Here is a 14253-nt window from a genome sequence, read left to right on the forward strand (position 1 = left end):
CCGATCCAAGGCGCCGGGAAACCGTCAGGGTAGCTGTTGCGCCATACAAATGGAATAAATACAAATAAATAAATATGTCACAGACTCCCTCTTCAATCCCTGCGCTGAAGAGCAGTGCGGGGATTGGCCTCAATAGGCTGAAAAGAAGCTGTGCTCAGGTCAGGGAGACTGTGGGGTTTCTCTATCCCGGCTGTTCAATAAAGCCTGCTTATAGAAACCTAAGTGCGCATGCCTCCACTCCCCTCTCATGCCCCAGCCCCGCCCCTCCATGCACACACCTGGCTGAGCCAGCTGCTTAAAAATCAAAGAATAATGAAATATAGTTTTATTTTTTTGCTGCTGGTTCTGAGCCAGTGGGGCGACACTCCTCCGCCATTGCGGAAGAGCCGCCCCTGTCCCCTCCTTGTGCTGGCTCATTCAGTGCAGCCTAGCTCCAATGCAGGCATCCTTGCATCATGGTGCAAGGATAACTGTGCTACAGGCAGTATTGTTTTGGTGCAGGACCAGACTCCTTTCTGCACAAAAACACTCCACGGAGGCAATGTCCTCTTTTTGACTGTGCTGCAGAATGCAGCACTCTTAGAAAGAGGAAACAACAAGGAAAAAATACTTTTAGTTGCGCCTCTGGTGGGAAGCCATACAATTCTGGCACATTCCCAAACCTACCAGTTTTGGCAAATCTGTAAATGTGTCAGAATGCATTGGTGGAGGCGTGGGAATGCCCATGCTAAACCTATGTAATGCCTCCACAACACAGTGTAATGCAATGCAGTGACTTGCGCTGCCTTGCTTTACATCAAAAATACCAAGTCACGCAGGGTGGCCTGATGTGACTTGTTAAATCTGATTCTAGGTTTTGTATCGCTCTACATCGCCTTGTAAAAGAATGATAAATCTGCTCCCATACTTATGTGTGTGGACGTCTCTGCCACCGGAGGAGAGATTTCCTTACAGTAAATATAGAAGATGCAGGGGTGAAAATCTCCAACATAGATTTCTGAATTGCATTTGTAGTATGTGTAATAGTACTACTGTAGTGCTACTTTGAGTTCTCCAAAATGCCTTTTGTTACTTAGGGCCATATGTATGAAGCACATTCGCATTTGCAAAGGCCGAAATTCGCAGAATTTCGGCCTTTGCGAATGCGAATTAGCAAAATGATATGTATGAATGAAAATCCGGTGCAAAATAAGGAATCGCCAAATTTGCAATTCCTTAAATGCAATGTATGAAGCTAAAAAAAATTGCTAATTGTACCTAAGGAATCGCAAATTACCACCAACTTCAAGTTGGTGGTAATTTGCGAATTTCTTGAAAAATGCCCATTTTTGCATTTTTCAAAGTGCCATGTGACGCACATACATGCCCTTAGGGCATGTATGTGCACCACATGTGCACCCATACTTATTTCAGGGGTGCAACAGGGTGTCCTTTGGACACCCCTGCACCCTTGAAATTATTCTCAATTTGCGATTAGCGAATTGCGAATCGCAATTAAGGAATATCAAGAAATCGCTAAAAAATTGTGATTTTCTTGATACATACCAATTAGCGATTCTGAAATAGCGATTTCTTAAAAATCGCTATTACAGAATCGCTAATTGGTATCTTGATCATATGGCCCCAAGACCCTAGGGGCCTCATTTGTGAGTTTTTGCCATTGGGAACGCCACATGCCTTCCTGCTGCACTGCATTGCGGCAAAAGAAAAGGGTAGGAATGCGCTGTATCTATCAGATACAGTGCATGCCTGTCCTTTTCCCCTGCGCTGGCGCACCATGGACTGCAGCGCGCCAATGCAGACAACTTTGCACCATGGTGCAAGGGTGCCTGCGTTGCGGGGATGATTTTTTTTGTGCAGAGAGGTAAACCTTCCTGCACAAAAACAATCACAATAGGCTTTTTCCTCCTTCTATCTATGCTGCAGAGTGCAACATATATAGAAAAAGGAGAAATAAAGATATTTCTCCTCGTTTTGCTTCCTTTACGCCTCCCGGGAGGCGTAATTTTTTGGCGCTGTCTCACATTTACAATTTTTCCTAAGTCTGGGGCAGAGTCAAAAGCCATAGATGTTGCTGGGAATGCCCCCAGAAACACCCATTGCACACCCTTTTAATGCAGAAAACTGTGTTAAGGGAAACAATATATACAAGGCAGCAGTAAGCCCAAAAAAGTGGCTTAGTGCTGCCTGGCAAACATGGAGAAGGCTCCTGTGCCATCGGAGAATCACAAAAAGTGACTCACCGGCGGTGCAAGGGGCTTATAAATAAGCCCCGAGGTGTACAAGTGACACAGGAGTAGTTTATAGCTCCGCAGAATTAAAGATATGTTTATTGGAAACAGTAGCTAAATTCCAACACTGGCAGGATGCAATAATTTGAAGCTTTTCTTTCACAAATGTCTTGTAAATCTTAAGAATACTATGATAAATATCCATAGTTTGCACGGTTTTCTGCAAGTGGATTTTGTCATTAAAATTAGAATTTGCATGCCTCTTTTACAATGTTTTAGGAGTAAAAAGTTCTCCAACATTCATCCAGTTCCAAAATTGTGAGAAAAAACTTTGAAAGTTACCTCGTGAATGAATGGTACATCCACTTTCAATGCCCGCTAGTGAGGAAATATTAGCATCTGCAAAGAAACTGACATTGTGCATCAAAAAGCTACAAGAATGGGTAGACGTAGTAACATTTGAACACTCGGGAATTATGGTTAGGCCAATACTCAGGATTTATGAAAGATTTTGATCGCGTAATAAGAACTTCGGACACACTCTCTTTATAAGCCTTGTATTTGCCTTCTAGACAATTGTTTATATACAGCGGCGTCACTAGGGTTGGTGTCACCCAGTGTAGTGACTCATGGTGTCACCCCCTACCGACTTACCCCATGGACCTCCTTGAGTCCGCCAGTGTGAGAGAGTTTGGAGCTTTATTGCTCTCATAAATCAGAAGGCGGTCTGAGCACCTTTCAATAAACGGCTGATCTGGAAGGGACGCTCCTGCATAATTATTAATAGCTTTTCATATTGCGGCCTACTCGGCGTTGACACTTCTCTCTGTTCCCAGCAAAGGGCCGCCTCTGTGCAGGCCCGCACCACCTGGAGTTCCGCGAGGCCTGCAGTCACCTGGAATTGCGCTGATTTTGTGTTAATTACTGGGCCCGTTCCGTTCCCCCGGCCAGCATCTGCCAGCAAAATCTATTATCTGGCGGGAGCATGATGAGAGGACTGAGAGGGGCCTCTGTGAGGAATGAAGTGAGTGCAGCCCAACAAGTTCAGAGCATCACAACTGAGCAACAAAGTGAAATTCTAAATTAAACCTGTGCTGCACATTTGTAATCAAAATTATTCCAAGAGGCAGACACATTTTGAAAAGGAACTTCATCCAAACTCTGGAATAAAACCCTTTCCTATGAAACATATGAAATCACCAAGAGGTAATGCGCTGCTCACAGAGCGGTAACACAAACAACACTGTATCAGGCTGCCTGCCTGACCAAAGAAAGTACTTACTTGTTTGTCAAATTCACTCCACATAGTCCTGTGTGCAGGTTGAAATAGACGCCATGCGGCTGGTCCAACCGACGACACAGCTCAGACTCGAATCCGACCCTAGCCCCGGCCCCGCGCGGCTTCTCTGACCTCACTCATTTCCTCGTGAGGTCACATCCGACACACCTCCCCATGATGCCACAGAGTCTGTCAGCTGCCTGGCAGTGGTTACTTTAACGCGGCAACAACGACTCTGCTGGGAGGCAGGCCCGGCGCCCGGGTCTCTCCAGGCAGGGCTGCGCAGTGCGGAAGATTTCAAAATTGTTATATTGTAGCAGAGAGCTGCGCACGGCACTATGACTCAGAGCACCAGAACAATCTTGTTATTCTGAGGCTGGCAAGTGAAGTGGCCCGGTCCGCACAGGCACACACAGCCGGGTGTCAGAGGCACTGTCAGCCCTGTCAGGCAGAGTGCCCGGTCAGTGGCTAAAATGCGTGACAATGCATTTAAGTGCAGTGATGCGGGAACACCACACTTAAATCCGTTAGCGTCACGCCTGATGTGATGCGTGATACTTGGCAGGCCTGTCATGGTGTCACCCCATGTGATAATGTCACCCGGTGCGGTCCGCACCCCTTGCACCCCTCTAGTGACGTTACTTTTTATATATTGGCGAGAGTATTTATAATTTTTAAGTAATCAAGATCTTTCATCAAATTCAGCATTTTAGCCTTAGTTGGTATTTTCGAAAAGTCGAATAATACTTTCACATTATTTGGAAAGCGGCTGAAATATTTTGGGGCACATGTATCAAATTTGGAAATTACGATTACCTAATTGCGATTTCCTGAGATTCGCCATTAGATTATAGCTATTTCCAATGAACCAATTACAAGTGGGTCACAAATCGACCTACCTCATTAATATTTATGAGGCAGATCGTAATTTGCGCCCCCCCCTAGGAATCGCTAAAATCTTGGGCATGGTGGCCCGCTGGGGTCAGAACACCACCATGTCCTGGATTGCTTTTAAATAAAGCAATCTTTTTAGGTTTTGCCTGCCGAAAGCTGCGCACTGCGCAGCTTTTCGCGCAGGCGAAATCTTTTGTCTAGAGTATGTGTGTGTAGTCCCGCCACTCTGTTCCATTGGCTAGCTCCATAAATGAAGGCTAGCCATTGGAACAGATATCTTTCCGTCAATGCCGGAGCAGATTCGTGGGCGTTCCACGAGAATTTTAGGCTTATGCCCACTTCATGCCGCGGTTGGTGGATGTTATTTTATTTTTTTGGGACACCATGTTTTGATCATTTGCCGCCGAAAGATGTCCAGGTGAGTGCTGCTTTATTTTTCGAGCCTTCTTGTGCCCGTTCCCGCCCCCCCACCCGTTGTCCGTTTGCCCGTTCCCGCCCCCCTCCCGCTGTCCGTGTGCCGCTAACCCGCCCCCTCCCGCTGTCCGTTTGCCCGTTCCCGCCCCCCTCCCGCTGCCCGTGTGCCCGTGCTTAATGCTTGTGTGTTGTACGTTTTTAGTAAAATAGCAAGTATTTTTACAAGCGTGGCGTCGTTGTCCTGATGACGGGCCATGTCGGCGCTTCGGCCCTCAGACAGGGGGTTTCTCTCAGTTTAATTCACTCGAGGGACAGGGGCTGTGCGGGGAACCCTCGCAGCCTGGATCTGACAACCCGCAATGCTGGGAGCGTGGGAGGGACAGTGAGACGGGACACATGATAGATTCATGTTACATACTCGCTGAGAATGGCTCTGAAGTTAGGATTTATCGCCTTCTTTCGAGTTTGAAGGCTGCACATGTATGTCACATACGTGCGTTGTCGCCCATGACTCTTGTAATTGATTTCCGTAACATGTTGGTGGTTTACCGTCCTCCAACCTTTAAAGAAAAGTGACCCTAAATTGTGGCATAAATGTCTGCATTTTGTGCTGGATCTTATTAACCCTTGACCCTGTTAATGAATCTGCTCGGAGCGTTTGTTAAAGATAGGACACAAGGACCTCAGACTGCCTGAGGAAGGAGCTTTGGGGATTAAGAGAGGGGCTGACGCGGATAAAAGATGAATAGAAACTCACACCCATAACTGTGGATAGGCAGGGACACACGCATAGAGGTAGAGTCCCATAAATAAAGACAAATGCACAACTTAAAACAAAAAAAACCACAGACAGAAAGACCGACGGGCGGACGGATGGACAGTAAAACAAGTGAAACGTGCAAAGTATCCAAATCCTACCCGTTCCTAACTCTGATGCTTGAATACAAAGTGATATTCATGGTCAGGTGTGTGAAATGCCGACTGCAGGCACCACATTGGCATTCTGAAGCTCCGCGGACCTCTGCACAACAAAAGAGCACATACAAACAGTGTCTCTTTGTGTTGTAATTGTGATGTAGAAAGCACACCAATTGTATAGATTGCATGCCCCTCCGAAGGATGAAAGTCTAAGTTGTTATAGGACCCGTGGGTTCCGTTCCACTTGAGCTCTGCCGCAGGCGCACAACCCACCAGCTCATTCACCGTCGCACTCTGTAAATCTCCAGGTCGAAAGTTCATCTTGGGGTGAATACAGGGATAGTCTTGCCAAGAGCGCCAACTAAAGAGGGCAGCGCCTCTGAGCGCCGGTGTGGGCTGAGGGTTCGATGGAAACTCAGGTGAAATGCATGGGAGTTTGGTGCTGGGTAGGTGAATCCTTGGCAGTGGGGCAAGTTGTCCCGCGCGGTACACCCTTACTATCGCACAGTATGACCGCCATGACACGGATTTAACCCACCACAGTGTGGAATAAGGTAGAGCTATGACCTTTTTCAAGATTTGCCCGGCGCTAACCGCCTTTGTACCATTCAAATTACCAAGCAATGAGGCAGGCGCCGGAGACCAGAAGGCAGGAAACAGAAGTTTTATTCCGACGGAGCAGAACACATCAGATCAGACAACAAGGTATCGTCTCGAGGTGCTCTAACAGCCTCTCTGAGGCCTGGCCTCTTATACACTGGTTTATGGCATGTGACCTTTCTTTATTACAATCATGACACTGTGAAGTAAGGAAAAAGGCATCCCCGTAATCCTCGTGTCAATCCCACCCCACATACCCCCACAATAGAGGTCCTCAACCTGCTGATAAGAGGAGGGGGGCATCACGCAGCTGAGTGTTCTGCTGATTCTTAGGATGTGTGCGCCTGGTCATATCCCAAGGGGTGGGGAGGTCCTGATCAATAGTGGGTCCTTTGAAGAGGAGCGACTCCATACAATAAGGGGCAGTAAATGGTATCTCCCGGCTTAGGCGATGGCCTCGGACCTGTGTGGACAGTCGGACTCGTGGGAAGGGGTCATCAAAGGAGTGGTATTCATGCTGCGTGGACAATCAAGCGCGGAGGGATGGTTTATCAACAGAGGGGTATTCATGGAAGGAGAGGAGGTGCTGGTCAGGCGCGGGCGTGACTCCCAAGGACAGGGTCATGCAGGGGGAGAAGGGTTATGCTCATGTGAGGGAGGGAGGGGGAGCCAGGGTGCGCAGAGGATGCTTGCAGGGTCAGAGGAGTGCGCTGGCGATCGATCGTGGACAGGGAGACCATGATACCTAAAATGGCTGTCGTGGACGTTGTACGTGGGTGACAAGCTGGCGCAGATGATGTTCAGCTCGTAAACTAAATTTCCACAGTCCTCCCTTTTAACATCTCTCGCCAACTTGTCAGTTCGGATTTATCCCCATAAGGCCACGTATTTCTACTTCATAGAGGGGACTCATGTGCTCAGTTCGGAAGTCCAAAGTCTTTGGGCACATACAGTTGGAAACGAAGCTGCACAAAGATGGCAGACATTGGATACCTAAACAACACCCACATAATATCACAATAGGTATCAGTACGAAGGAAAACAACCTCCAACCCCAGTCCTTCAAAGTGTCCCAAAACCAGCTCCCAAGCGACCATCCTTCTTGTTCTTGGTGAACCTCCGAGGAAAGTCTGTGGAGGTGTTCAATTGCTTTGTATACTGAGGGCGAGTTATCTGGCACGTAGGTGCAACAGCTAGATCCGATGATGCGGCATGCTCCTCCTCGATCGGCTAAAACAACATCTAGAACAAGGCGGTTTTGAAGGGCCACAAGGCGGACCGCCTGAAGCTCAGCCGTGTTGTTAGCGAGGATGCCAGCCGTGATGTTGATCGTTGTCTCTACTGCCTGGGTCAGGTGTCGGATAGCGCGGCTGTTTGCCATTGGGCCCCACAGAGGAACAAGTCCCTTTGCTGCATCCAGGAACTGTGCTCCGGTGGAGTCGGCTTGTTCAATGTCATTTGCGCGCCTCTGCCGGTGATGGTTAGCAGGGGCGACATATGTGGGAGGGAGAACGAAGGCGATGTAGCAGGTGCCCTTCCAGCCCTTCGGGAGCCAGGTGTAAGCTTTGGTGCCACAAACAAAGTACATATTTGGAGAAGCAACAAAGGAAGGGGGATCAATTGAGTCCAATGCTCTGGTGATGCTGCAGGAACTGTGGCCCACCAGCCGTGTTCCCTGGCCTTCGAGGCACACAAGACCTGTGACGTTGACAACAGTCAGAGCCACAGTTAGGGTGGCGGCAGTTTGTTTTTCCAGATGAGAGAAGGTGGGTCTAGCCGGATTGTGGAGCACTTGCACTTCAACACGTTCTTTGTCCGGGATGTTCTTGAGGAAGGTGGCGCCCGTGAGCGCAGGACACAGGGGAGCAGAGGTCTTTCCGGTTTTGTTCAGCCAAAACCCAGAGTAGAAGTGCGACACTGTCTGGCTGGAAGTGGCGTTATCCTTGTGGCTCTCTTGCATGAGGATCAACCAGGCGAGGCAGGAGCTGTGAACTGAAAAAGGAGAAGGGATGAAGGGGATAGAGTGTCCAGTGGCATGCGGGAGCAACCCGCAGATCCAGCAGTTCGTGGCATTTGCAGCAAGGTTGTGTTGGTGCAACAGTTGCACGAAGGAATTGTTCCAAAATTCCCTGCGCCTTTCTCGGAGCTGAGGCGACAGGGAGATTAGGTGATGCTCTTTCATGGGGGTCGGTTGTGCAGTGGGCAGCCATGCCTCATGAGCCGGTGTGCTTTCCTCCAGAATCCAGAAGGAGGTCATGAGGAGGAGGCAGAAGAGGAAGACAATAAAGAAGGCGATTGTCTTTGATTTGTGCAAATTATCAGTCTTTGGGTTTCTATAGTGGGTATTTCCTGTTGCTTCCATCATCTTCTTATCTGGCGCTTCCATCATCTTCTTATCTGGCGCTTCCATCATCTTCAAGGGGCTCGGTAGCGGGCAGAACCACAGACTTCGTTTAGCTTCTCTCCCGGTAACCCTTGGTTGTGTTTAGGTCACCGTTCTGAGATTCAACTTAGTCCGTGGCCTACTTAGCCGAAGCTCCCTCCTTTCGACGCAGGAAATACCCTTCTCTGGATGGCACAGTGGGATCAGAGAATTTTGCAAGTTCAAGTGCCTCAGTATCGGGATAACAGTTCAATGTCGGTCGGTCTTTGTTCAGGAGCTCTTCTTGGGTGTTGACGTTTTCTGTCGTGGCCAGGGTCGCGGAGACCTTCCGACAGTGGTGTGCGTGCAGCCAGTGCCTCTTCCCCTCCACTCGAAGCGCCGTCCGTGTGGTGATCAGCACTTGCCAGGGGCCCGTCCACCGGGGTTCCAGACTCTTGGTCCGTTGGAAGTTTCGTATTAGAACGAAATCTCCCGGTTGGATGTCGTGGCCTGGGCCCCTGGAAGTATCGGGGATGGCCTGCTGCACCTGTTGATGAATGACAGACAACGTTTTAGTTAACTTGCACAAATAATCAGATAGTAGGACGTCCGGGACGTCATGAATGGAGGTCGGTTTAGGAGCAGTCCAGAGGTTCATCGGTCGCCCGAATACAACCTCGTAGGGGGTCAAATGGTGTTTGGTGGGAGTAGAGCGCATCGATAGCAAGGCCAAAGGGAGAGCGTCTGGCCATTTAAGTTCGGTGGTTGCCACTATTTTTGACAATTTCAACTTCAGTGTGGCATTATGGCGTTCCACCAGGCCAGCGGATTGGGGGTGGAAGACTGCGTGAAATCTCTGTTTCACCCCCAACCCCTTTAGGATTAGTTGGATAACTTCAGCTATGAAGTGGGGGCCATTGTCGCTCCATAAAATTCGACAAAGGCCATAGCGAGGAAAGAATTATTTCAGTAGTACTTTGGCAGTAGTCATGGCAGTGTTGTCACGGGTTGGATAGGCCTCTACCCATTTGCTGAAGGCACATACAATGACTAGTACATACTTCAAGCCTTGACATCTCTCCAGCTGGATGTAATCCATCTGGAGGACCTCAAAGGGGTGATTGGGGGTCCCAAACCCTCCCCGGGGTACCACAGTTCCTTTCCCGGGGTTGTGTTGCAGACAGATAAGGCACTGCTGGACTAGGCGTCTGGCTGAGTCGGGGATTTTGTCGTTGTGCCAGACTTTGGAAATGAGTTCGATCATGGGTGCAGATCCTATGTGTGCGGGGGAATGAGCCATCGTCAGAATGGGGATCAGGTATGAGTCAGGCAGCAACCATTTGTTTGCATCTTTTGTTCGCCAGCAGCCCTCATCATCCTTCAAACCCACCCCAGCCCACTTAGTCAGTTTGTGAGGGGTGCTGGCCGACTGGATGTCTCTAATCATTTCCCTTGCGTCAGTCCATTTCTCTGCTTGTGACCTGGTCACATATATGCGTGTTACCGTCCTATTCTCAGCTGTGGTTCGTGCAGTGATGTCAGCCAGTGCATTCCCTTGTCCGACTATGTCTGTCACTTTCTTGTGTGCCTGGCATTTGATCACTGCTAGTCGTTTGGGGAGGAGAACCGCTTCAATCAGGGCAGAAACCAGATCTCCGTGAAGGATGGGGGTGCCGTGGGACGTCAGGAATCCCCTTTCCCTCCACAGGAGCCCAAAATGGTGAACCACCCCGAAGGCATACTGGCTGTCTGTATATACGTTCGCGGTGGTTCCTGTGGCTATGATGCATGCTCGTGTGAGGGCTATCAGCTCTGCTGCCTGGGCAGATCGTTGTGTGATGCAGGCTGTCTCAACTACTGTTCGGGCTGTCGTTACTGCATAGGCAGCTGAAGTGGTGCCATCTGGAAGTTTGATGCATGAGCCGTCTACCCATAGCTCTCCATCGGGGTCAGTGAAAGCAGCGTCTCGGAGGTCAACTCTACTCCTAGTTTGTTCGTCCGTGAGGGTCACACAGTCGTGTATGGGAGGAATGTCGGGGTCATTTTCAGGCAGGGGCAACAATGTGGCAGGATTCAAAGTTGTGCATCTCTTTAGTGTGATGTGGGGTGCAAGTAGCGTCAGTTCGTACCCTGTCAGTCGTGCGCTAGTCAAATGTTGAGTCTTGGTTTGGTTCAGAAGGGTGTCGACAGCATGGGGTACTAACACGGTGAGAGAGTTTGAAAGTACGATTCCTTCGCTCTGGCGGATAGAGACGGCAGCGGCAGCTACCGCTCGAAGGCAGGCAGGCAAAGCTCTGGCTACAGGATCAAGAGTGGCGGAGAAGTAGGCACAAGGGCGCTGCTTTGGACCTATAGACTGAGTCAGGACAGACAATGCACACCCCTCCCTTTCGTGGGTGAAGAGGGAGAAGGGTTTGGAGTAATCCGGGGTTCCTAGGACGGGTGCTGAACAGAGGGCATCCCGTAATTCCTTAAAGGATGCTTGACACTCAGGGGTCCAAGGGAGCGGGAAGGGGGCATCTTTGGTCAATAGGGCAAGTAGGGGTTTTACAATGAGGCTGAAATTAGGTAACCACTGTCTGCAAAAAGAGGTAAGGCCAACCAAAGAGCGGACTTGCTTTTGTGTTTTTGGGACGGGGGTGTCTAGGATGGTTTGGATTCGGTCGGGTGTGAGTTTCCTCCCGTCTTTAGACAGGAGATGGCCTAGGTATGTCACTTGTGGCTGGCAGAACTGCAATTTCTTTTTGGACACTTTATGGCCATTTTCTGCAAGAAAGTGTAGGAGTTGAACAGTGGCTGTGATTGCAAGTGGGGTGGTGTCGGCTGCCAAAAGGATATCATCGACATATTGAATCAACACCACTCCATCCGGTAGCTGGACGGCGTCCAGCTGTCTTTTGAGGGCCTGGCTGTAAATACTGGGACTTTCAGTGTACCCCTGGGGGGCTCTACAAAATCGGTACGAGCGGGATTTTAAGGAGAAGCCGAAGAGATAACGGCTGTCTGGATGGATGGGGATAGAGGAAAACGCATTCTTGAGGTCGATAACAGTGAAGGTGGTGGCAGTGGACGGGATGAGGGTCAGAATGGTGGTGATATCTGAGACTACGGGGTATTGGGGTACAACCACTTTGTTGATCTCTCGCAGGTCGATGATGAAGCGGTACGCTTTCTCATCTCCCTCGCCTTGCTTCTTGACAATGGGTAGGATAGGGCTGTTGCAGACATTGCTAACCACTTCTTCGACCACTCCTGCATCTACCAGAGATTGAATGATCGCTACCAGTGCCTTCTCACCCTCGGGTGATATCCGATACTGCGGGAGTTTCGGGAGCATAGCATCCTGTCTCACGGTTATATGAATAGGGTCAATCATCATTCGTCCCACATCAGAGTCATTTTTGGCCCATAGGTACGGAGGCAGGGTATCAAGCAAGGACAGGTCAGCATCAGTTATGGAGCACATGTGTCGTGCAGGGCAAGATTTGGGTATGTCTGGGTTGTCGTACAGGATGACTCGGATTCCATCTGGGGAACACCTAATGGTAGCTCGAAAATGTTTCAGTAAGTCAATGCCCATAATGGCGTCAGGGGAGTTGGAGGAGAGCAGAAATGATGTGTCAGTGGTGTTGCTTTCTAGGTCAAAGATGATAGGTACGGACAGGGGGTTAGTGGAGGGCGTCCCATCAAAACCTATCGATGTAATGTGTGAGCCAGACAAGGGTGCCCTTGGAATCAGTCGTTTCGATAACACACTACGTGTCGCCCCAGTGTCTACCAAAAATGGAGACTGTACCCAGGACCTTAGCGGTGACATAAGGACCTTGCTGGTCAACACAGAGCTCGACTGGATCCCTCCCTTGCCCCTGGCAGTCCTTTGCAAAATCGGGGGCATTCTCACCGTCGGATAGTTGATACTGGTTCTGTCGGGGACGGTCAAATGTGTTCGATCTTCCTGATCTGTCATTGTTGGTGTCGTTTGTGTGCCCTCGTCCTTGTCCCCTATTTCTCGGCCCGCCCGCTACATCCTTGGGGTCCCTATTTCTGTTCATTTCTAGCAGAACCGGACACTGGGATTTCCAATGGCCGAATCCTTTGCAGAAGGCACATTGGTCATCGCTAATGTCTCTACGTCCAGTGTGGGGTGTTGGGGTGTGATCTTTAGGAGGTAGATTTCTAGGGATGGTCGATTGGTAGTTCCCCCTGTGGGGTTCCCGTCCGACCGCTATACCTTGTATCTGGGCTATCATCACCCTTTCTTTCAAATCTTTCTTCTTTTTCTCGGACACCCTATCATTCTCATTCTTCTGGTGCTCGTAATACTGAGCCATCTGAAGGATAGCTGCAGGTTTGGAGGCCCCCCAACTACTCTCACTCGTCTGCAGTTTTTGGGAGACCTCTTGCGATAGGCCCTTCACATAGTTTTGTACAAACAGGTGTTGTCCGGTTGCGGTGGTCATGTCTTGGCCACTGTAGTCGGAGAACACTGTCTCGAATCGGGAGAAATATTCTGATACATCTTCCTGGGGTTTCTGACGACAGGCCGTGACTATCGACCAATCTATCTTTTTCTCTGGGATCAGTGTTTTTAACTTCTGAACTAATTTGGCTGGGAGTTCCAGTATGTCTTTTACTGGTTTCCTTCCAGGCTCTCGCTGTCTATCTAGTTCACTGAGTTGCTCCCAGGTGTGCCCGAACAGATCTGTGTGGTCAGCCTTCCGGATTTGCTTCCACACATCAGCAGGCAGGCATAACCCGAAAAACAAGTCAATGTCCGCTTAAGTCATTATCGTTGAACCCAGGGCTGTGTTCATCTCGGTATAGAACGCTGTCGGGTTCTTTCTTAAATCGGGCAGAGTTTGTCTAAAAGTTAGGATATCTTGTCGGTCCCATGGTTGATAAACCCAATTGTACACAACCCTTCCTTTTGCATCTGCGTGATTAATATCATCGCTTGTTCCCTGACCACGTGGCGGAATCCAGTAAGGGGCCGCCTCTCTGATGGGCATCATAGTGTTGGCTACTTCTACTGAGGTCGTTTCAGGGACTGTAACCTTGGCTTCTGGTTTCTGTTCCGTGAGGTGGCGGAAGACCTCAAGCATCTGCATGAAGAGCTCCGTCGCCTCACATTCAGTCCCATCTCCGACATCAATCTTCCTATATAGTGTGGTCAGTTTAGCGGGGCCCTTACTTTGATACCCATCTTCATATGCGTTCAGGGTGTGGTAGCTGAATCGCAAAATGAAATGCCGTCTGTGGCTGTCGGCATGCGAGTTATACATGTTCATTGTGTATTCTTCGCTCTCCCTTCGTTCTACTAATGTCTTTGCTATTTTGTCAATCCCATCCCGCTCATCTTTGCTCAACCTATTTGGTCTGGCTGGTGGGTGCTTGCTAGCCTCGGGGGCATCTGTCGGTGCTGCTAAGGTGGCTGGTGCGGAGGCCGTGAGGGCTGGTGCACTAGCGCTGAGGTTGTTCTCGTATGCACTTAGGGCCTGCGGGTGTTGTTGGCAGGGGGCATATGGAGGGGGCATGTAGATGATTGGGGGACCTAG

General features: G+C 49.6%; 1 protein-coding gene across 1 annotated transcript; it reads right to left on the minus strand.

Moving 5' to 3' along the window:
• Positions 1 to 7192: 7192 nt before the first annotated feature.
• LOC147722625 (uncharacterized) lies at positions 7193 to 8749 on the minus strand. Its single transcript, XM_086966870.1, has one exon. It carries the CDS (start codon positions 8747 to 8749, stop codon positions 7193 to 7195), a length of 1557 nt encoding a protein of 518 aa, XP_086822996.1.
• Between the last annotated feature and the right edge of the window lie 5504 nt (positions 8750 to 14253).

This window comes from Lissotriton vulgaris, chromosome 4_1 (genome assembly GCF_964263255.1).
Source record: "Lissotriton vulgaris chromosome 4_1, aLisVul1.2, whole genome shotgun sequence".
Lineage (NCBI taxonomy): Eukaryota > Metazoa > Chordata > Amphibia > Caudata > Salamandridae > Lissotriton > Lissotriton vulgaris.

Bases quoted from the DNA above. Each gene is read 5' to 3' on its own strand.
- LOC147722625 (XM_086966870.1), bottom strand. From the start codon at position 8,749: ATGATGGAAGCGCCAGATAAGAAGATGATGGAAGCGCCAGATAAGAAG.